The sequence below is a fragment of the Berghia stephanieae genome, chromosome 12, assembly GCF_034508935.2.
Source record: "Berghia stephanieae isolate SIO BIC M18660-M18661 chromosome 12, UCSD_Bste_1.3, whole genome shotgun sequence".
Taxonomy (NCBI): Eukaryota; Metazoa; Mollusca; class Gastropoda; order Nudibranchia; family Aeolidiidae; genus Berghia; species Berghia stephanieae.
In genome coordinates, this window is record NC_088371.1 from 17,365,241 (window position 1) to 17,389,031 (window position 23,791).

Below are 23,791 nucleotides of genomic sequence, written 5' to 3' on the forward strand. Positions count from 1 at the left end.
GAGACTTTTAGTGATCTCAAACTAAGTACTTTGATAGTGTGCTCTTGGAATCTATATCTGTTCACTATTTGAACCAATTAACCTTTGTCTCACCTTTTCTTTTGTTCTTTAATTGTAATTCTAGACTTTTTACTTTCCCATTTTCTTCCTTTTTACTGGCGCTGATATGACCTTAATGTGTTGCAAGCGCCGTAAAACCCTTAAAAACAAAAACAAAACAAAACCGTTTTGCAATTCCTTAACCCCCTCCAACTACAGGAAAATCCTCACATGACATTCGTTACGATTCAATGAACATTTTTATTTTTCAGATTTATTTTGTAAATCACAAAATTTGGAGAAAAATCTTTTTTTTTTTATCCAAAAGAACTTGATGCTGTTTTGTAAAGCTTGTTTTTCTGAAAAAAAAAAACGTAGATATAGTATGTTCTTTTTGCTTCTGAGTTAAAGTGTAAAGAAATCAAATTTTGTGTTCGTTGAACAGCAATGACATTTTGGAAAAAATCCTGAAAATGTTCGGTAAGGAGAGATTTTAAAACAGTTTAGGTGCTTTTGGCATTTATGACCCGTAGACCGTATCTTCCAACCGGTTATAGGTCCAGGTCTTTTCATGGTGATATGTGGCCCATCGTCTCAAACGGTATTATGTGTAGGTATGGATATGACGCCTAAAAAGTCAATTTAGAAATATTATAATTATGAGAAATTGGACGTGAGAGTTTTGTGTTAGGCTAGAAATAATACTCATTCTCCACTAAAGCGAAGAAATAAATAACAATGTCAAATTGAGTGTAAGCTTTAATTTAATTACGGAAGCAGATAAAATGAAGAAACGATTAAAGAACGAACAAAACACGGTGTTGCAGCTGGGAGGTTTTTCTTGAAGAATACTGGGTAATGTCAATGTTGCTGCTCGGAGCTCGAATAAATAATTGTTATTTATTTCTTCGATCTTCGAGAAGCAACATTTACATTAATTTACACTTAAACGACGAGAAATTAATTAAAAATATTCGTAAAAGGAGATTTTAATTCAATATTCAGAAACCACGTTCATCTCGACAAAATACCGCTTTGAGACGGTGGGTCGCAAATATGCGTTTATGGTGGATAGAAAATACAACTCGGTTTAAGTCTTGTTTTATCTGACCCCGCGGTTTTTTGCAAAATATATTTCAAAAGACATTTAGCAAAGAAAATGATGAATTTTGCAGAAGAAAATAAGAAAAATTTGCAATAATTGTGCAAAAATTTTGCAGGTTTCTAAATATGTTCTATCACTCCTAACAACTAACTACAAGCAACCCATGTAATAAAATATCCCCGCGGATTTACGTAATTTCAAACTCAAAATTATGGAACAAAAATGGCAAAATTTTGCCAGAAACTATGCTGATTTGGAAATAGACATAAAGTTGGGAAAATAAAATTACAATAAAACATTGCTGTCAATGAAATTGTTATAATAAAGAAGTGAAATATTCGGATGTGACCTTTTATTTAACTTAAATAAAAGGGCATATCCCAATTAAACAACAACAAAAAAAAGAATCAAACGATTTGTCAAAAATTTGCAAAATGTGTAGATTTTGCTGTTGCAATGCAAATCAGAAAATTTTCTCTGTGCAAATAAAACCACGGGGCCAGTTTAATTGGGGAGCATGAATATAGTTTCACTATGTAAGAACACACACAATTCAGAAAAAGTGTGGAACTGGCACTTTATTGCAGCCAGGTGCTGTACCAGACATTTACAAAGTTGCTCATGTCAAACACCTTTTGAAAAAAAAAAATGATCTCTGTGCTTGTGTGTGTAAATGAGTATGTTTCAGCCAAAGTAATTTGTAATTTAATATATATATATATGGATCTGTCGTGTTCCTGATATAGTACCAATTTGATGAGATAGGTCACATATAAGAGCCTCACTCCCCACAAAAATAATTCTTCGTTGGAATTAAATTGAATTTTATCATACCACAGGAAACATGTTGGGGCGCATTCAAGACACCCTGTACACATTCATCGTCAATTCTGGCATTTTATGGTACCTGATGCCCATCATGAAATTCTACGTTGTGTTTCTCGCTGCTCGATCATCAAACACCAACCATCGTAGTACAGATGATGAGGGATGTGTCATGAACACAACTAAACTTGGCGACAAGATATATCCTCCATTTGGTAAAAAGAATTACTAAAAACTAAAAAATCTGAAAATCCGAGAAAACGATGTCCTGATATGCGGCTACCCAAAAACCGGATGTCATTGGACATTTGAAATTACGCGCATGCTTTTGAATAAGTCAACGTCTCTTTCAAAATATGGTAAAAGTTTCGAGGGATACATGGAATTTATACCTGAATTCCTTTTGGATTATCTCCTAGAATTTTGAACACTCACATTTCTTATGACGATCTGCCACAAGAAGCGAAAATCAAAAAGACAAAAATAATTTTAACAACTAGGAGTCCGAAGGACACGGTTGTCAGTTATTACCATCACATGCTGCATCTAAATGAATTTTTGAAATATGACGGAAAGTTTGAAAACTTCTTCAAACTCTTTATGAGAGGTGAACTTAGTTATGGAAGCTACTTTGACAACGCATCTGATTGGAGGAGAGTAATGACGTCACCAACCACCCCCAACCCTATTTTCTTGCTTAAGTATGAGGAGTTGAAAAGTAACCCCGTGGATATGATCAAGAAGTTGGCCCGGTTTCTGGGTGTTGACGAGTCGGACACATTCATAGAGGATGTAGCACGTCGAACACAGTTTCAGAGTATGAAGAGCGCTGCAAAAAATGACTTTCATCGCGCTGGCATATATCGTAAAGGTATAAGCAAAGACTTAAAATGATCTGTTTTTTTTCTTCTTTTTGCAACAACAAATGATACTACTACTACTACTACTACTACTACTACTACTACTACTACTACTACTACTGCTGCTGCTGCTGCTGCTACTACTACTACTACTACTACTACTATTACAACTTCTACTACTACTACTAGAAATACTACTACTACTACTACTACTACTACTACTACTACTACTACTACTACTACTACTACTACTACATACACTTCTACAACTACTACTACTACTAGAATACTACTACTACAACAGCAACTTCTACATACTACTACTACTACTACTACTACTACACTCTACTACTACTACTACTACTACGACTACTACTACTACTACTACTACTACTACTATACTACTACTACTACTACTACATACTACTACTACTACTACTACTACTACTACTACTACTACTACTACTACTCTACTACTACTACTACTACTACTACTACTACTACTACAAATACTACTACTACTACTACTACTACTACTACTACTACTACTACTACTACTACTACTACTACTACTACTACTACTACTACTACTACTATACTACTACTTACTCTAGTACTACTATACTACTACTACTACACAACTTCTACAACTACTACTACTACTACTACTACTACTACTACTACTACTACTACTACTACTGCTGCTGCTATGACTACTACTACTACTACTACTACTCTACTACTACTACTACTACTACTACTACTACACTACTACTACTACTACTACTACTACTACTACTACTACTACTACTACTACTACTACTACTACTACAAATACTACAAATACTACTACTACAACAGCAACTTCTACTACTACTACTACTACTACTACTACTACTACTACTACTACTACTACTACTACTACTACTACTACAAGAGCAACTACTACTACTACTACTACTACTACTACTACTACTACTACTACTACTACTACTACTACTACTACTACAAATACTACTACTACAACAGCAACTTCTTCTTCTACCACTACTCCTACTACTACTACTACTACTACTACTACTACTACTACTACTACTACTACTGCTGCTGCTGCTACTACTACTACTACGACTACTACTACTACTACTACTACTACTACTACTACTACTACTACTACTACTACTACTATACTACTACTACAAATACTACTACTTACTAACAGCACTACTATACTACTAACTATACTACTACTACTACTACTACTAACTACTACTACTACCTACTACTACTACTACTACTACATACTACTACTACTACTACTACTACGACTACTACTACTACTACTACTACTACTACTACTACTACTACTACTACTACTACTACTACTACTACTACCACTACTACTACTACCACTACTACTACTACCACTACTACTACTACTACTACAAATACTACAAATACTACTACTACAACAGCAACTTCTACTACTACTACTACTACTACTACTACTACTACTACTACAAGAGCAACTACTACTACTACTACTACTACTACTACTACTACTACTACTACTACTACTACTACTACTACTACTACTACTAACTACTACTACTACTACTACATACTACTACTACTACTACTACTACTACTACTACTACTACTACTACTATACTACAGCAACAACAACTACTAACTACTACTACTACTACTACTATACTACTAATACTACTAATACTACTACTACTACTACTACTACTACTACTACTACTACTACTACTACTACTACTACTACTACTACTACTACGCCAAGATATCTGGCTATATGGTCTTCTGGGTTGACACTCGCCTTAGGATCGGAAGGCACTGGTTCGGGTCCCGCTCTGAGCGGCCTTTATTTGAGTCGTTGGAGAGGCTCTTAAATCACATTCTCTCACCGCGCTCAGGTGTAAAATGAGTACCTGGCCGTTATCAACCTTGTCTTTATCGAAAAAAAAAATGTAATAACGCCTAACAGGCGTCATTTCTCGTTCTATATAAATATGAAGGGTTGCTGTTGGTTAGGGACCCCTTGTAAAGCGCTTGGAGCACGTTTATTGGATATTGCTCTATATACATTACCAAGTTTAAAAAAAAATACTGCTATACTTTAGAGTATGTTCTGCCGCTCTTTATATTTAAAACATTCTTCAGCATTATGTTCCGAAGCGTGATTTGAGATCGCATGATTCAAAATTGTTAGTACCTTGTACCGATAACAATAAATCTTAAGAGTTTTGGTGATAGATCTCTTTCTAAATGTGGCCCCAAGATAATTTGGAATTCCCCTACCCAGTCCGTTAGAATATCTGACAATGTTGGTGTTGGGGTCTTCAAGAAACGTTTCAAGACATTTCTTTTCACCAAATACTTGCTTTTGTGAGTTGTACCTGTACCTTGATAAAACGAGGTTGTATGAGTTGTGATTACATTAGTAGTAACATGTATTGTTTTAAAGCGCTTTGAGGTTTCCACATTAAGCGCTCTATAATACATGTACTCGTTATTATTATTATTATTATTATTATTATTATTATTATTATTATTATTATTATTTTGTTGTTGTTGTTGTATTGTTATTATTATTATTATTTATTATTATTATTATTATTATTATTATTATTATTATTATTATTATTGTTGTTGTTATTGTTATTATTATTTATTATTATTATTATTATTATTATTATTATTATTATTATTATTTTATTATTATTATTATTATTATTATTATTATTATTATTATTATTATTATTATTATTATTATTATTTCTATTATTTTAATACGGTGTACACATATGCAGGTCTGACATCTGATCCCAATTATGGGCCAAGTTTAACATTGTTATAATGGACAATATTATGCGTCATTATTGAATTTTCAATTTCAACAATGAGCCTATAATTCGAGTTATCAGACCTGCAAATAAGTGCACGTCGGGTGGATCATATAGAAGAAACGAAATTTACGTCACTTAGCTTTGTTACTGTTTTTAGACAGCCATTTTTATGTTAAGTTCTCACTAAATGAAATACAACAGACTAAACGTTTAAGTTACACATAGTTTTGTGTGTTGGTACGTTACATCCGGCTGACAGATGTTGTGAGTCTTTTAGCAAAGGGCATAGCATCAAGATCTGGAATGTTTTCAATACTCGTGTGTCTATTTTTATCGTCAGGGATTGTTGGAGATTGGAAGAACTGGTTGTCAGATGAACAGAATGCGGAGATGGACGCTAGGAAAGAGATCCTGTTAGGATGAGGGGACAGATGTTTTATTGGAAATGACGACTGTCGTTATTATGCTTTCAACACAAGTGTCAGTCAGTCGTAGTAACATAAGTCATTATATATGTATTTTTTTCTATTTGGTCATTTGAAAAATAAATAATCAGATATTTGATTGAGAGTAAAAGACACTTCCTTTGAGAGCTAATACTCCTTGTGTGTTACATTCTTAAGATTTTAAATCTTCTTGTGCAAAACAATGTGTGTGTTTCTAAGATGTAAAACGTTAAAATTCATTGTTTACTTTTAAAAAGTTGTATGCGTGGAGTCATCTGATCTCCCATGGTGGGCAGAAATTGAATGTAAGCTTCAATTTAATATACGAAAATAGATGAAATGGACGTTTCGTGTTTACACTACAGACGAATGAGATGGTGTGGTAGTGGCGTTGTTTAGATGAATAAACAAAAACACTGATGGGCAGGAAATATTAGATATGCTCCTTTGTAAGGGATCACAATTAAAACAGAACGATAGATATTTAGAAAAAGGTGCGACATTAAGTCAAAAGAGGGGAGGCGGGGAGGGACTGTGTAATGCAGTATAGAAAGTGGAATATAATAACGTGTAGACTATTGTTGGAAAATAAATACAATGGAATTAGAAATAAACACAAAATATAAGTAAGGGGTGTAGGTATTAGTACCTATTATCATCAGTGGCAGTAGCAGCAGCAGAAGCAGTATTACTTTTAGTAGTAGTAGTAGTAGTAGTAGTCGTCGTCGTACTACCCCCCCCCCCTCCCCCACACCCCCTGTTCAAAAAATAACACGAGACAATTTTGTTGTTCCGTTACAATTTATTTACAATAGGATCTGTGTATCATTGGAATGAGTGTGTATGACCAGAGGAGAGTCGACTGAAACGCACCGTTACTGTGTTATCTTGTGGCGACATATGCTTATTTTGCAAGTGCAGTGGAATCTTGATAAGCCAACACTTTCGGACCAGAAAGATAAATTGATTTTTTAAGAGCAAGGTTGACTTTAGCCATTATCAATGGAACACACTTCGATAAAAAAAAGAAAAGAGTGAAGAGTATTTACGGATTCCACTGTATAACCTAAAATTATTATGGATTCATTGTTGCAATGAAAATCTTAAAACCAATACACAATATCGCCCATTACAACAATGTTAAAATTCCAATTTGGACAACAAGGGTGATTCCTGTCGACGTTAGACGTTTCTTTGATGGTGACGACTCTCCTCGTGTAATCTAATGGTTATAATAATAATAATAATAATAATAATAATAATAATAATAATAATAATATTATACGGCGTTTATGAAGGATGTGATCATCATGCTTTATGCAATTTTCACAGTGACATGTCGTTTCATGCAGATTCAACAATACTAATACTTATAACCAAACGAACTTTGATGTAGTTTACTATTAAAGACAAGTGTACTATTCCGCATAGTACAACGTTAGCAAAGTTACTTGGACCCCATCTAAAAATAGTATTAAATCTCTTATATTTACATATCACTGTTTCTTCTTTTTTTTAAAAAAGATTATTGTTTCCTCTTTTTAAAGATTATAAGAGTTTACATGAAACATGACATTGAGCGATAAACGAAATTTAGTTTGGACATTTCAAAACATGTTTGAGAAAAAAAAAAGTATGAATTTTGAAAAAAAAAATATGGAATAGCCAATTTTTCCTCAATACCTTAAAAGTTGATATAAAGAATTAAAGTGTATAAATATAAAGCAAGATTTTGTTGAAGAGTTAAGTCTAAAAAACAACAAATTAAAACATTGAAAAAAAAACAACAACCAAAAAGGTAAGATAGAATTTTTTTCTGAAAATGTGTAAAAAATCAACAATTATTGGAATAATCTTTCAAAGCAACAGCAGCGAAAATAAAAAAAAAAAACAAATTTGAGAACGCAATCTCATTAAATTATATAGGTAAGTATTTACTATATGAACACAAGAAAACAAATAATATATATAATATAAAGTGTTATGCCGTGTCTGTCTATTATAATGTGCACAATGAAACGTCTATTAATTAAATTAGACCCATTAATCCTATAACTTATGACATTATAACAATTTTGTTAATTTGTTTTTAAGGGTTTTACGGCCCTTACAAACATTTAGGTCATATCAGCGCCAGTAAAAAAGGAAGAAAATGGGACAGTAAAAAGTTCTAGAATTACAATTAAAGTACCCAAGAAAAAGGAGGACAAAGGGGAATTAGTTCAAATAGGGAATAGGTGTAGATTCCAAGAGCACACAATCAGTACTTAGTTTGAGATCTCCTGAATGTCTCATCCTGACCCAAGCACATGTCCCCACAACGAGGAACACACTCAAATGTTTACAAATCATGTTTATGTAAAACAAAAATAATATAAAGCACAACAGAGAGATGATTTACAAGACAAAAATATACATCTCCCAAAACTAATACATGTGACTGTTTGCCCTTCAGCCAAGGACTCGGGTCAGGGCCAGGATAAACCAAGTAATTTCCTTCCAAGACAAAGATAGAAGGCAACTCGGAAGACACGTCAAGTGACCTCCCACCACCATCGGTCAAAAGACCCCATCCAGGACATAGCAATTGACCTCCTGCCCACCATGGGAGGTCAAAAGACCCCATCGAGGACACAGCAAGTGACCTCCTGCCCACTGCGGGAGGTCAAAGACCCCATCGAGGACACAGCAAGTGACCTCCTGCCCACTGCGGGAGGTCAAAGACCCCGCCCAGCCACATACAGAGTGTTGATCATGCTGTTAGGCTGGTATAGATAAATAATACCAACTAGACAAGATAGGCCTTCATTTTTCTAGACATCATCACAGGTTTAAATGGTGCATATTATATCATAAAAGACTTGCATAAATAAATAATCTTTTTTTTTTTTTAAACAAACAAACCAACAAAAACGACTGGAACTGATCTTAATGAGACTAGACTCGTGGAGCAGACTACGATGTTATTATTTAATTCTTTGTTTTTAAAAGTTTTATGGTCAAATAAGTTGCAATGAAAATAAAAAATAGACGAGAGAGATAAAGGCAAAAAGAAAAAATAATTAGCCTGTATTGATTACTTTGCACTGAATTGTTTGTTTTTAAGGGTTTTACGGTGCTTGCAACATATTAAGGTCATATCAACGCCAGTAAAAAAAGGTAAGAAAATGGGATAGTAAAAAGTTCTAAGAGTTACAATTAAAGCACTCAATAAAAGGTAAGACAAAAGGGAATTTGTTCAAATAGGAAACATGTAGATTTCAAGAGCATACTATCAAAGTACTTAGTTTGAGATCACCTAAAAGTTTCATCCAACACAAGCACAGGTCCCAACAAAGAGGAATACACTCAAATGTTTACAAATGATAATGCAGTACATAACAGAGAGATGATTTACATGACAAAAAAATATCATCTCCCAAAACTCTATCAAAACCAAGTAATCTCATCACAAGACAAAGACAGAAAGCATGTTTGTTTTAAAGGGTTTAACGGCCCTTGCAACACCTTTAGGTAATATCAGCGTCAGTAAAAAGGAAGAAAATGGGATAGTAAAAAGTTCTAGACTCGCAATTAAAGCACCCAAGAAAAAGTAAGACCTAGGGGAACTGGGAATAAATAGGGATCCAAGAGCATACCACCAATGTTCTTAGTTTGAGACCACCTATAAGTCTCATCCGGACACAAGCACAAAATCCAACAACTCAAATGCTTACATTATACATTCAAAATAACAAATACAATATATAATACATAACAGAGATGATTTACAAGGAAAAAAATATCATCTCCCAAAACCATAACTATGCATTTGACTGTTACCCTCCCAGCTAGGTCTCCGGCCAGGGCCAGGACAAAACCCAGTAATCTCATTCCAAGACAAAGACGGAAAGCATGTTGGAAAACAGATATAAGGAGAAAGAAAACACATTATGTGCCCCCCTGCCCACTATTGGAGGTCAGGAACCCCACCCAGCATCCCAAGGATAAATTTCGCTTTGGGATGAATAAAGGCAATTTTTTTAAAAATTACTTTTGTTACATACAGCATTAGCGACAATAAATTCAACATGAGGTTTGGATTTGACGTCAACATATCTCATAAGATTGGAAGTATTCCGTACAGTATAACAATGCATAAATATTCATTACATTCCATTTTACATTATTTACATAGATACAATTTTTAAAAACATATTTTTTTTCAATTTTTGTGAGACTTTCAAGTCACATAAACACCAAGATAAAGGAACACGAGGGGACAGTCGAAAGATTACAATTGGATTCAGTAGTCTGATGTCACGCCGCACGACAACAGCGGCCATCTTGGTTCTAAACAAAGAAAATCATTACTTTTTATTCTTCATGCTGGCTAGAACTTTTCATATGCCTTGTGATCAGAATGTGTAAAAGTCAAAACATGATCAAATTTATGTGTGTTTTTTCCTCTGGAAATGCTTTTATGCTCGCCGGGGAAATATTTCATACGGGCATCCGCCATTGTTCCGATAGTTTAGAGCCAGTGTTACTAAGTTACCATGCGTCATTAGGAAGGAAGTGACGTTAAGACTATTGAAGAGTATTACAATGCAATCTGGATCCAATGAAGCTGTTGATCTGCTGTTGAATGTGTCATTAATCATTCATATGTCTTTGCAAGGTCAGATTTTTTCACTGGATCTGAAATCATTTATTTATCGAATTGTATTGTAATTGTATGAAGATAAATAGTGAGTGCCAATAAAGAATAAACAAAAAACAACAAAACAAAAACGAACAATAATTTTTAAATAGTCGCATTGAAGGGTGTCAACTCTTATCTTGCCATGTCAAGACTCTTCTTAAAAGACCCTAAAATAAAAGGGAAAATCCCGGTTAAAAAATAAAACAGGGGTTGGCAGCTCTGGGTTATAACAAGAATCAGCTTTAGATGGAAACAAGACAATAAGATTTGAACCATATTTTCCGTTTCATGTTTCCATCATAAAGTGTAGACGTCTTTTTCCTTTGATAGGTGGAACAAATAAAGAGAGACGGAAGAGACAGCTACGCTAGACCTACCGATATGAATAAAATAGTCAATAATGGTGTAATTCTCCCTTAATTCCTGTACATTGGTCCGTCAATCACATTGGGTATTAATTATCACATTGTATTAGGGCCCTGTTCTCCACGCATAGAGTTGGGAATAAGTCAAATGTAAATCATCACATTGTATGTCTGCATGCAAACAAAAAGAACTAAACAAATCAATAAAATCACTTTATATATGGATTGGGCAGCAACAAATAAATACATAACTAGAAAATCGAGGGAATGGGGTGGGTGGGTTGGGGGGGGGGAGAAGAAGAAGAGAGAGAAAGAGAGAGTCTTTCGGTCAACTTATGTAATCCTTAGTCGTATTCAATAAGCATCAAAATATAATTTACAACTAGTAAGTTTAAGTCAGCTGCATATTAAGTGGAACAGTAATAATAATAATAATAATGATGATAATAATAATAATAATAATAATAATAATAATAATAATAATAATAATGATTCAAAGTGATCATCACACGCGAGTTTTAAATAAAATGTTTTTAATTAATGAGTTGATTTCATTCATCCACCTATTTTCTCAAATCGTTCACTCATCCAAGTTACTCATTTCAAATGGCACCGTTGTAAGTACAGATCGAGAAAGACTCCCTGACTATTTATTGTGAATATTAAGTTTCTTCAAGCTGTTGACTGTGTCAAAAGTATTAAACAAAAAGGAATATAAAATTGTTGAACCAAAATAATAAAATACTTCACACAAAGTTTCAGGCTCAAAACCCCTCTTCAGTCAATAACAAGAACAAGTAAATATTGTTTTAGTTTGTTTAACACTTTTTACCAAATCTGTTGTGACTGACTGACGAAATAGTATGCATGATAACACAAAGTCTTGTTTCATTTTGGCAAGATAACTTTGACTTATACATTCATTTAAAAGTAAAAGCTCTGACGTTTCCAACAAAATCGTAAAATCGAGAGGTCTTCTTACGTTTTAGAATTTTTGACCTGCTAGGAGCCCTTTGAATAAATTATTATCTGAAAAAAAAAAGTTTGGCCAGTTTAGGTCTCAGACATAAAAAAAAAATGATTGGCAAAAAAATATACAAAGCAAGCAATGTTAACAAAGTTAACAACATAATTGGATCGATTAAATAATAAAATGAGCGATTTGTCTTTGCGCTTTTTAAAACAGCTCATTGTCGAACTCTAAGAATAAAATTATGGCCATTTGTGGCCCATCCCGTCATAGTGGTATCATCTCGGAGTGAAATTCATGCCAAAAAGTGAACTCAAATTCAAAACAATCAAAAATATGAAATTTAGGATTTATAGACTTTATGAGACAAAAATATTCTACTCAACGAAAGACATCTCCCATGGGTTAGGCCATAAAATCCTGAAATCCATTTCAAACACCTTCAAAAAGCCGGAAACTAATATATTGATATGTGACCTACTGCTTCAAAACGGGATTATGTTGGGGTGATCTAGAGGCTGAGGAAATAAATAAAAATTCATTTTAAAAAAGCCGGAAATTTTGCACCTATGCATCTACTGCGCCACTGCTCGGTGGCTTGTGGCGCTGCTCTGTGGCTTGTGGCGCTGCTCTGTGGCTTGTGGCGCTGCTCTGTGGCTGACGCCTGGGTTATTCCAGTCTTCCTTTGGAATAGACCCTAATGACAAATTTCCCCATGGGGATGAATAAAGGGAATTTTATTTTATTTTATTTTTTATTTCATTTCACTTAACTCAAGTTTTATATATATTTTCTATTATAATGTCAATTTCAGCATCAATGCCACTCCAACTTAATCCATTTTTTAAGACAATGGGTCACATTTAATTCTATCTTTGACATGCATCAAGTCACTGAAGTCCTTGTGTTCACTCCTTAACTACCATCCACATTTTCTGTTATAGGACTGGATGACATAATATTGATAAACCTTCTGTCCCAACTTTGATGTTAAAATTGAGCCTATATATAGCGCAATATCCACTCAATGTGCTTAAAGCGCTTTACAAGGGGTCCCTGTCCAACAGCAACATTTCACATTTAGGACAAGACACGACACCTGTTAGGCGTTATTATAATTTTTTTTTGAACAGAGACAACACTGTTAAAACTGGAGTACGGTGAGAGAATGTGAGTAAAGAGCCTTTTCCAAGGACTCAACTATGCGCCGAGCGAGGCTCGAAACCAGGACCTTCCGATCCAAAAGCGAGTGTCGAACCACAAGACCACATAGGCGCACTTTGATGTTGCCTTAACAAATATGAAAGATTTGGCAGCAGACACTACGAAACAAGTTAGAAAAGCTGAAAAGAGATATATGTCAATGTGCCGTATAAAGCTGATGGACAAATACATGAGAAAAAAAAATTATCCCCAAAAAATCCGAATTACTCAACTGGTTTTTGTTTTTTTTTGTTTTTAAGGGTTTTACGGCGCTTGCAACACATTGAGGTCATATCAGCGCCAGTAAAAAGGAAGAAAATGGGATGGTAAAAAGTTCTAGAATTACAATTAAAGCACAAAAGAAAAGGTGAGATAAAGGGGAATTAGTTCAAATAGGGAACAGATGTAGATTCCAAGAGCACACTGTCAAAGTACTTAGTTTGAGATCACCTAAAAGTCTCATCCAGACACAAGCACAGGTCCCAACTAAGAGGAATACACTCAAATGTTTACAAATCATATAATATAATATGTAAACTAAACATAATACAATGCATAACAGAGAGATGATTTACAAGGAAAAAAATATCATCTCCCAAAACTATACATTCGACTGTTTCCCTCCCAGCCAAGGAACTCCCTGAGGGTCAGGACAAAACTAAGTAATCTTATTCCAAGACAACGACAGGAAACAATTGGAAAACGGGTATGGGGGGATAGAAGACACAGCACGTACCTCCCTGCCCACTATGGGAGGTCAGGATCCCCACCCAGTTACTCAACTGGTGGTCAAACCTCAGACCTCCCGAATACTTATCAGATATGATATCAGGACACCTCTGAGATTAACTAATGGTTGGAAAGACATCAAGTAACCTCTGAGGTGTAAAGAAGGCAAATCTGGTCAGTTACCAGGAGGTAGTCTGAGGCCAGCACCTGGACAGTATCACATACAACATTGTCACAATCTAAAAATAATTATCATAATGCATTGTAAGTGACTTGCCTCTGCTAAATGCTAAGTCTTGCTTGTTGGCTTGGAAGCCCTTGTAAAGTGCTTTGACCACTCATTCACTCACTCACTCAATCCTCTCTGCACTATCCAGTACTTGAAGCAACAGCATGGGAATGCCAATGTTCTTGGTCTTTCCCTGCATGAGTAGGCTGCAGTCTACAGGCTATGGTCCTGGAATTTCAGATCTCTTTGCAAAATTCTTCTCCAGGTTTGCTTGGGTCTGCCTCAGTTCCTTTTTCCTTGGGTGGAGTGCAGTGTTTTGATGTTCTTGAGATGCAGTCCGTTGGCATCCTGCAGACATGTCCAAGCCACCCCCCAAAGTCTGGCTCAGACAGCTTTGACCACATTTACAGGTTATTGCAGTTTATCCAAGCAAAACCTCAAGTTTGCACGTGCTTCAATTTTTTTTTTAAAAAAAGATACATTTTGTTAGGGCCACCTTGAAACTGGGACACATTCTTCTACTTTTTCTCTCACTCCTTGACATTTTTATTGACCACCAATTCCATCTGTCACTCCAAGCTTCAATTCATTTATCCCTCATTCCTGCTCCTGGCATTGATAGCAGGTTGCCATGATCTCCTGGTTATACAATTCTACTTGGATGGTTGATGAGTAGAATTGGTGTTTTCTCTGGACAAGGGATGTGGCCGTAGCCAACACTTTGTGATGGAGGGACGGATCATCTGGTATAAAAACAAACAAACAAAAATATAGTGGTGGTAGTGGTAGTAGTAAGAGTAGTAATAATAAAAATAATATAGTCCGTTCCAAGTCCCGTTTCGATGTAATAATGTGAAATATCTAAATTTCTCTAACACCAAACAGATTCCACGCAAATTTTGAACAGTATAACCTTTCAAAGGAACCTCAGTTTTCAAATACAAGAGATGGATAAGTAAGATCACAAAATTATTAATTTGACCTCTCCACTCTGAGTTCCTAGATGTGTGCCATCTGTTAATGTTAAGTATTGCTATTCACTGCATGCCATAAAAAATATTCCGTGCTTCGCCTCTCTGGAGAAGTACTTGTAAATTTTCCTCATTGTGACAAATTTGTATGTTTAATCTATATTATTAAATTTTTGTCAACGTGCACAGAATTACTAGCAAATCTATAATATATAAAACTATTTTATACAGATTGATATACGAGTAGCGAGTAATGTGCAAACCTTTTTTTAATTGAGGGTTATTCTATCACCTCTCGACTCAAATGGATATCTAGAAAATCTGCAAGTGATCGGTCCTTAATTTGACCTTGGCCCTTGGAAATCAACATCTGTTGCCACAGTCATTTGCACGCACCTAGACTTTATTACCGGACAGCGATTGGTAAAAGTTTGTATCTTGGCTGATGTGGTCAAGGTTGTTCGCCAAGTCTATGACCCATAGATCAAGACTGCTTTAACATTAGTGTTAAATATTTTAAGCTTGGTGGTTGTGGATATGCTGGAAGTTATCCGTATTGGTCTCAATATTGCAAAGGCCTGGTGTGCTTTCTTGATTCTAGCGATGATGTCTTCATCAGTTCCACCGGCCTGACTAATTCTGCTGCCAAGGTATGTATTTTCCCCATCTTCTATTGCTGTACCAGAGATGGTGATTTGTGATTCTTGTTTGGCAGTTAAGCGCAGTAGTTTTGTCATCACTTCACTAATCTTGAGACCAACCCGCTGAGCTGTTTCTTCCAGGGACGTGACTTTGTTCTGCATGTCTTGTAGGCAGTGTGAAAGGAGGGCTAGGTCATCTGCAAATTCAAAGTCTTCAAGTCTTTTCGAAAATGTCCATTGGAAACCGACATCTGTTGCTAGAGTCATTGGCACCCACCTAGCCTTTAATACCCCACCAATTTTATTGTTGATGGCTCCAAAGATTTATCTGGCTCTCTGTTAATTTCACAATACAGTATAAAATAATTAAAATAGATGTGCAGAATAACCTTTGTTTCTCTGTAAATATTTTGGGTTATTCACTAGTTGTGATTAAAATTTTTAAAAAGCAAACAAACTTTAGCATCTATATAGGGCAATATCCACTAAACATGCTCAAAGTGCTTTACAAGGGGTACCTAGCCAACAGAAACACTTAACATGTAGGACGAGACAAAATACAGATTAGATGTAATTATGTTATTTTTCAAGGACAGAGACAACACTGTTAATGGCCAGGTACTCATTTTACACCCAAGTACGGTGAGAACATGTGAGTATAGAGTCTTTTCCAAGGACTCAACTGTGCACCACTTTGAGCAGGATTCAAACCCCTGGCCCTTCCAGCCCGAAAGCGAGTGTCATACCACTAGACAACATAGCCGCACAACAATCACCTACCTATGGCTAAATGAACGGAGATGGCATTGCGGTCCAACGTTAAAGCCCATATATGGAGACTGTGAACCATGACCACTCCCTGTATGGATAGAAGTTCTTTCTTCAGGGAATCAAAGGATAGGTCTCTGGGCACACCTGTGGAGAATAATAAGTGTGGAGGTGGGTGAGAGGGGAAATGCATGATGAGTATTGTTGTTAACGACAGTAACAAAATGGAATAAAACTTGAGATTGAGCTTTTTATATAGCGCAACATCCACTAAATATGCTCAAAGCACTATACAAAGGGTCCCTGACCAACAACAACACGTACCATGTAGAACGAGACATGATGCCTGTTATGCGATAATACAATTTTTTTTCCTGACAAAAACAATGTTGTTAATAGTCAGGTTCTCATTTTACACCTGAGTATGGTGAGAGAATGTGAGTAAAGAGCCTTTTCCATGGACTCAACTATGCGGTGAGCGAGGCTTGAACCCAGGACCTTCCGATCCGAAAACGAGTGTCATACGACAAGACCACATAGCCGAATAGAAGCTTCAATTAAATTTTAAAAGACAAATGGTATGGACGTTTCAGGTTTCCCCTTTGGCAACTGAAGAAGATGAGTCAGAACTGAGAAGTGTAGTGTCTCGTTAATCATTTGTCTTTGTAAATTGAATTGAAGGGTCAATTCCATATTATGTTCTTTATTTATGTCTTTGATATAGCAAGGCCCCCCTTAGGATTAATTATATAAGGTGATAAAATCATAAAAATACAGGTAATATTCTATGATGAGAAACACTTGTCCCTTGTATTGGACGGTCTATGGTTCAAACCCAACAGATATGCTTGTAACCAAAGAGAGTCAAAGGTTGTGTCCCATTGAAATGCATAAGCAATGTTAAGCATAGTCAGTGAGATGATGGGTGATAATGGATGCAAAAACATATCAACTCAGATGTGGCTATAAATAGGCAGTGGCTAATATTTTAAGAGTGACTGCACTGAATAAAAAGGATATCTAACAGGCAACCTGTACTGTACGAAATGGAAATGTAATTCCAAATGCCCTTTTGGGAGAATTGACAGAAAGCATTATGAAGCTCATTGAGCATGGTACATCCATGGAAATGCATTATATAAATGTTCATTTTTAACCCAACACAAATGTTGACAATAACTGTTAAAAAAGGACTTTTAAGCCAAACCTAAAAACCTCTGAAGAAACAATTTTCTACAGGGTGTGTGTATGACACAAATGTATTTCAGTGTCATGGAATCATAATTTTTCCTGATATCTATGACATTATACAGACAACAGCAACTGCTTAATATCGTTTTGATAGGACACGTGTATGACAAAGCATGGGAGATAATCCTTGTTATAAACTGTGCGTATCAAGTTTTACAAACCTTCCATCATGACTCGGATGGTGTCCCTTAGAACCGATATCGTCGTCACCAGGACGATGACGGAGAAGATGAAAGTACAGATGGGATCTGCCAGACGGTATCTTTCGTCAGGCTGTGGATAGGAAGGACATTTGTATAATTTAATATGGCATTGATGGTGGTGGTGGGTTGGGGTGATTTGTGGGAGGTGGGATGGTCAATTGGTATTGAGGGTTTAGTGTGTAGCCTTAAAAAAAACTCATAGCCTGATACAAACAAAACATGTAAATCACAATACAAGTCAGCGACATCATAAGGTGAACAGTGAGTTGTAAATAATAGTGCAATCAATCAGGATATTTTCTTACTTTCAGCTCCACTAAGAAATAAGTTTGCAAAAAAAAAACATGCAGTCATGAAAAACAAAAAGATTTTTACTAACCAATAGATCAGCTGGAGAACTAGAATTCGACTTCCAAAGTGCTACACGTGGTCTATATTTTTCTATGGATGGGAGACATTGTCATTGAATGCTGGACTCGTAAAAAGAACTGATGCTTTTGTTTTGTTTTTTGTTTTTAAGGGTTTTACGGCGCTTGCAACACATTTAGGTTATATCAGCGCCAGTAAAAAGGAAGAAAATGGGATAGTACAAAGTTCTAGAATTACAATTAAAGCACCCAAGAGAAAGTAAGACAAAGGGGAACTGGGAACAAATAGGGATCAGATGTAGATTCCAAGAGCATACCACCAATGTACTTAGTTTGAGATCACCTATAAGTCTCATCTGGACACAAGCACAAAATCCAACAAAGAGGAATACACTCAAATGCTTACATTATATATTCAAAATAACAAATATAATAATACATAACAGAAAAATGATTTACGAGGAAAAAAATATCAGCTCCCAAAACAATAACTATGCATTTGACTGTTTCCCTCCCAGCCAGGACTCCGACCAGGGCCAGGAAAAAACCAAGTAATCTCATTCCAAGACAAAGACAGAAAGCATGTTGGAAAACAGAAATAAGGGGATAGAAGACATTGTATGTACCTCCCTGCCCACTATGGGAGGTCAGTTGATGCTTTTGAAACGAAGTGCTACAGACGGATGAGGTGTCATGGAAAGGTAAAAAATCAAACAGAATGGTATTGGATGGACTAAATATAAGAAAGAAAATACTCCTGGTGACTGTAAAGCCTCAAACTGGCATCATGTTCAGGTGAACCATAAGTCAAAATTGTATGAAAATGGTTTTTAAATTGCTTAAATTGCACCATATTCAAATTCATAATCAATTCGAATTTAATTTACGATTCAAAACAACAACAAAAAAATGTAATCCTCTGTATTGATCTCTCTCTATCTTTTAACCCTATGGCTACAATGTCGACAATTTTCAACTCGTGCTGTCTTTGACTGTAGCATGACCTTGAGAATGTTGCATTTGCTAGAGAACAACACACCTTAAAAAATTATTTCATTGATATTATTTCATATATAACAAAGATTAATTTGGAAAAAGCTCAAAATTTATTTAATAATTTCACCAACCCTTTAAACAAAGAAATTAATGTGGTATATATAAACACAATGCAAAAACAATAGGATGATATAATACATCAGTGTTGAGTTCAGTAGGTCACGTCATGTCAGTACGTCAGAATCAAATTCCAAATAAACTGCAGGGGTCATTTTATAATTTTGTCGTCTGATTAAAAAATATAATCATGATTTGTTGTTAGGTGCCTTTACGACAGTTACAATACATTAGCAACCTTGGTAAAACAATGCTAAAAATGGGTTGCTGGGTGCCTCTAGCTCTAAAGAAAGTTACACACTAATATTGAAGTATTGCTCACCTGAAATTTAATAATACATGCAGCAACCAAAACACCCAGACTTTGAATTATGTCACCCAGGACATGAATGAATGCTGCACGGACATTCAAGTTTTTGTGTTTCTGGACCATGCCGTCGTCATGGTGATGATGCTCCTCCTCGTCGCAAAAATCATCAACCACTGACCCCATTGACGAAGACGAATCTAGAATCTTCCTGGTTTCCTCCGTATTTTCATCTGGTGCGTATTCAACGTCCTCTGCCATTTGTCTGCGTCGCCTGGAAGGAGCAGGTGGATTTCTGGAGTTTTCCAGGGGTTGGTATTCTACAGAGGAATTGGTGGCGCCATTGGCTGTGTGGGCAGAATGGGAGTGCTGGAATGGAAAAAGAAAATTTTTTTAAATACGCAAGATTCAACAGTTTGTTATAGGACTTTTCTGGCCAAAAACCATAACATCTCACTTACCAAACTTATCATAACAACAACAACAACAACAACAACAACAACAACAACAATAATAATAATAATAATAATAATAATAATAATAATAATAATAATAATAATAATAATAATAATAATAATAATAATAATGATGATGACGATGAAGATGATGGTGGTGATGATGATACAGAGGCTCCTACCCAAAGAAGTCAGTAGGTGGAAATAAAATACAACAAAAAAAATAAATAAAAAAAATTAAAAAATAAAATTTTAAAAAAGAGGAATTTCGGGTGTAAAAGAGGAATCAACTCAGAATTTTTGAAATAAAGGCTGTGGCAATGTATCCTAAGAGTTGAATTATTACAGATGTGGCAATTGTAATTAACAATGTAATTCAACAATTAGAATTTTAAAAAACTTAAATTGAAGAAAGATGCTATTTTTTTTTACACTTTATATAAAGGTCAGTTATTGCTTACAACATGTCAAGCTCTCAGTAGAGGAGGCACTCTTAGCCTTCCTTGACATTCTCTTCACAGCATGTTTACTGTTTTTTTCCTGTATAACGAAGGCAGACAACATTTTCTGTGCCAAATTGTTATATAGTAATATGCAGAATTTTACAGTAATAGACGGAATCACAGAATTCCCTATGAAAAAAGAGTAATGATTTCGCGAAAAGCGGAGTGGGAGGAGCCTTTGGTGATATAATTTAAAAAAATAAAAATCAGATTTATATGGGGGGAAAAAATCAAAATTTGTATCAACACAAAGGGTATTATTTCTACTCTTAGGGTGGTCACTTTGAAATGTTTCAAAACTGACATATACTTATTTAGACTTTTAAATTAGAACACCATCGATTAAAAATAATTTCAATTCATAGAAATAGGAGTAGAAGTGTTGATACAAAATTGTGATTTTTTCCTTATGATTTGAGCTCCCCCCACCCCCCCTGAATAGATTTCTATTTTCTACACCTCAACAAACATTGTTCCACAAAACTCTAGACAGATTAGGAGACTTTATAAACATTTTTACTCACCCCGTGGGAGTGACCATGACCAAAAGAAGTGTGAGAGTGAGCACCTTTACAGCACATCTCTGAATGAAGGACGAGACCCATTCTGTATAGATGATTAAAAAAAAAAAGAAAAAAAACCCAAAAAAAAAAAAACCATTAATGGCAATGGATAGGTTGAAGAATCTCATTTTAAAATAAATTTTCATCACAAAAGATGAGATCTTCCATGAGCGACTTTTTCGGATGCACAGCAGACTGTCATCAGGTAAGTAACACGGTTTTTTCTTTTTTTCTAGGATATACAACATTAATAGTAATATAATCAATATGATTAAAGAATAATTTAAAGCGGAAATATATAATTTTCTAAACAATAACAACAACAACAATAAATAATAATAATAATAATAATAATAATAATAATAATAATAATAATAATAATATATAATAATAATAATAATAATAATAATAATAAATAATAATAATAATAATAATAATAATAATAATAATAATAATAATAATAATAATAATAATAATAATAATAATAATAATAAAAAAAAGAAGAAGAAGAAGAAGAAGAAGAAGAAGAAGAAGAAGAAGAAGAAGAAGAAGAAGAAGAAGAAGAAGAAAGAAGAAGAAGAAGAAGAAGAAGAAGAAGAAGAAGAAGAAAGAAGAAGAAGAGATAAAAAGAAGAAGAAGAATAGCAATAATAATAATAATAATAATAATAATAATAATAATAATAATAATAATAATAATAATAATAATAGTAATAATAATAATAATAATAATAATAATAATAATAATAATAATAATAATAATAATAATAATAATAATAATAATAATAATAATAATAATAATAATAACCATAATTCATTACAAACATGCACAATGCGGGGGAAAAAAAATTAGCTCTTTGCTCAACTAAATTCAATGAGATAAACCGAGTAAAAATAAAACAAACACATATTATAATAATAATAGTAAGAATAATAATAATAATAATAATAGTAAGAATAATAATAATAATAATAATAATAATAATAATATAATAATAATAATAATAATAATAATAATAATAATAATAATAATAATAATAATTAATAAATAATAATAATAATATAATAATAATAATAATAATAATAATAATAATAATAATAATAATAATAATAATAAATATAATAATAATAATAATATAATAATAATAATAATAATAATAATAATATAATAATAATAATAATAATAATAAATAATAATAATAATAATAATAATAATAATAATAATAATAATAATAATAATAATAATAATAATAATAATAATAATAATAATAATAATAATAATAATATAATAATAATAATAATAATATAATAATATAATAATAATAATAATAATAATAATAATAATAATAGTAATAATAATAAATATAATAATATAATAATAATAATAATATAATAATAATAATAATATAATAATAATAATAATAATAATAATAATAATAATAATATAATAATAATAATAATATAATATAATAATAATAATAATAATAATAATAATAATAATTAATAATAATAATAATAATAATAATAATAATAATAATAATAATAAATAATAATATAATAAATAATAAAAAAAGAAGAAAAGAAGAAGAAGAAGAAGAAGAAGAAGAAGAGAAGAAAGAGAGAAGAAGAAGAAGAAGAAGAAGAAGAAGAAGAAGAAGAAGAAGAAGAAGAAGAAGAAGAAGAAGAAGAGAGAAGAAGAAGAAGAGAAAAGAAGAAGAAGAAGAAGAAGAAGAAGAAGAAGAAGAGAAGAAGAAGAAGAAGAAGAAGAAGAAGAAGAAGAAGAAGAAGAAGAGAAGAAGAAAGAAGAAGAAGAAGAAGAAGAAGAAGAAGAAGAAGAAGAAGAAGAAGAAGAGAAAGAAGAAGAAGAAAGAATAAAAAAGATAAATAATAATAATAATAATAATAATAATAATAATAATAATAATAATAATAATAATAATAATAATAATAATAGTAATAATAATAATAATAAAGTAATAATAATAATAATAATAATAATAATAATAATAATAATAATAATAATAATAATAATAATAATAATAATAATAACCATAATTCATTACAAACATGCACAATGCGGGGGGAAAAAATCAGCTCTTTGCTCAACTAAATTCAATGAGATAAACCGAGTAAAAATAAAACAAACACATATTATGTACATAAATTGTATAACAGTTGGTAACGAGCACGGTTCAATAATCTTCATGCTACATGAATATCACATGTCACATGATATGTCCTATGCATATCTCACCAATAGAAAAAAAAAACAAACAACTTCTACTAGAAGCTCATCTGAGTTATTTGGTTAATCTGAC

The 23,791-nt window shown here is 33.4% G+C and overlaps 2 protein-coding genes across 3 annotated transcripts in view; one reads left to right on the forward strand and one right to left on the reverse strand.

The window, feature by feature from the left end:
- Positions 1-2,201: 2,201 nt before the first annotated feature.
- LOC144957570 (sulfotransferase 6B1-like) lies at positions 2,202-6,146 on the forward strand (the record flags this gene model as incomplete). The annotated part of the gene is given in 3 exon segments (XM_078888914.1): positions 2,202-2,383; positions 2,386-2,840; positions 6,046-6,146. Coding segments are annotated over 3 exon segments (720 nt in total), but the record flags the coding sequence as incomplete, so codon positions are not given.
- A 787-nt stretch (positions 6,147-6,933) lies between these two features.
- The window catches only part of LOC144958185 (uncharacterized), a 29,145-nt gene continuing 12,287 nt past the window's right edge, over positions 6,934-23,791 (reverse strand). For both annotated transcript variants that reach the window (XM_078889970.1, XM_078889969.1), the window contains exons 5-9: positions 21,436-21,517; positions 19,969-20,322; positions 18,124-18,235; positions 16,724-16,858; positions 6,934-15,074 (exon numbers count right to left, since the gene is read on the reverse strand). In XM_078889970.1, the coding sequence (XP_078746096.1) occupies positions 14,929-15,074; positions 16,724-16,858; positions 18,124-18,235; positions 19,969-20,322; positions 21,436-21,517 (829 nt within the window). In that variant the 3' untranslated portion in view covers positions 6,934-14,928. The remainder of the gene's footprint in view (positions 15,075-16,723; positions 16,859-18,123; positions 18,236-19,968; positions 20,323-21,435; positions 21,518-23,791) is intronic.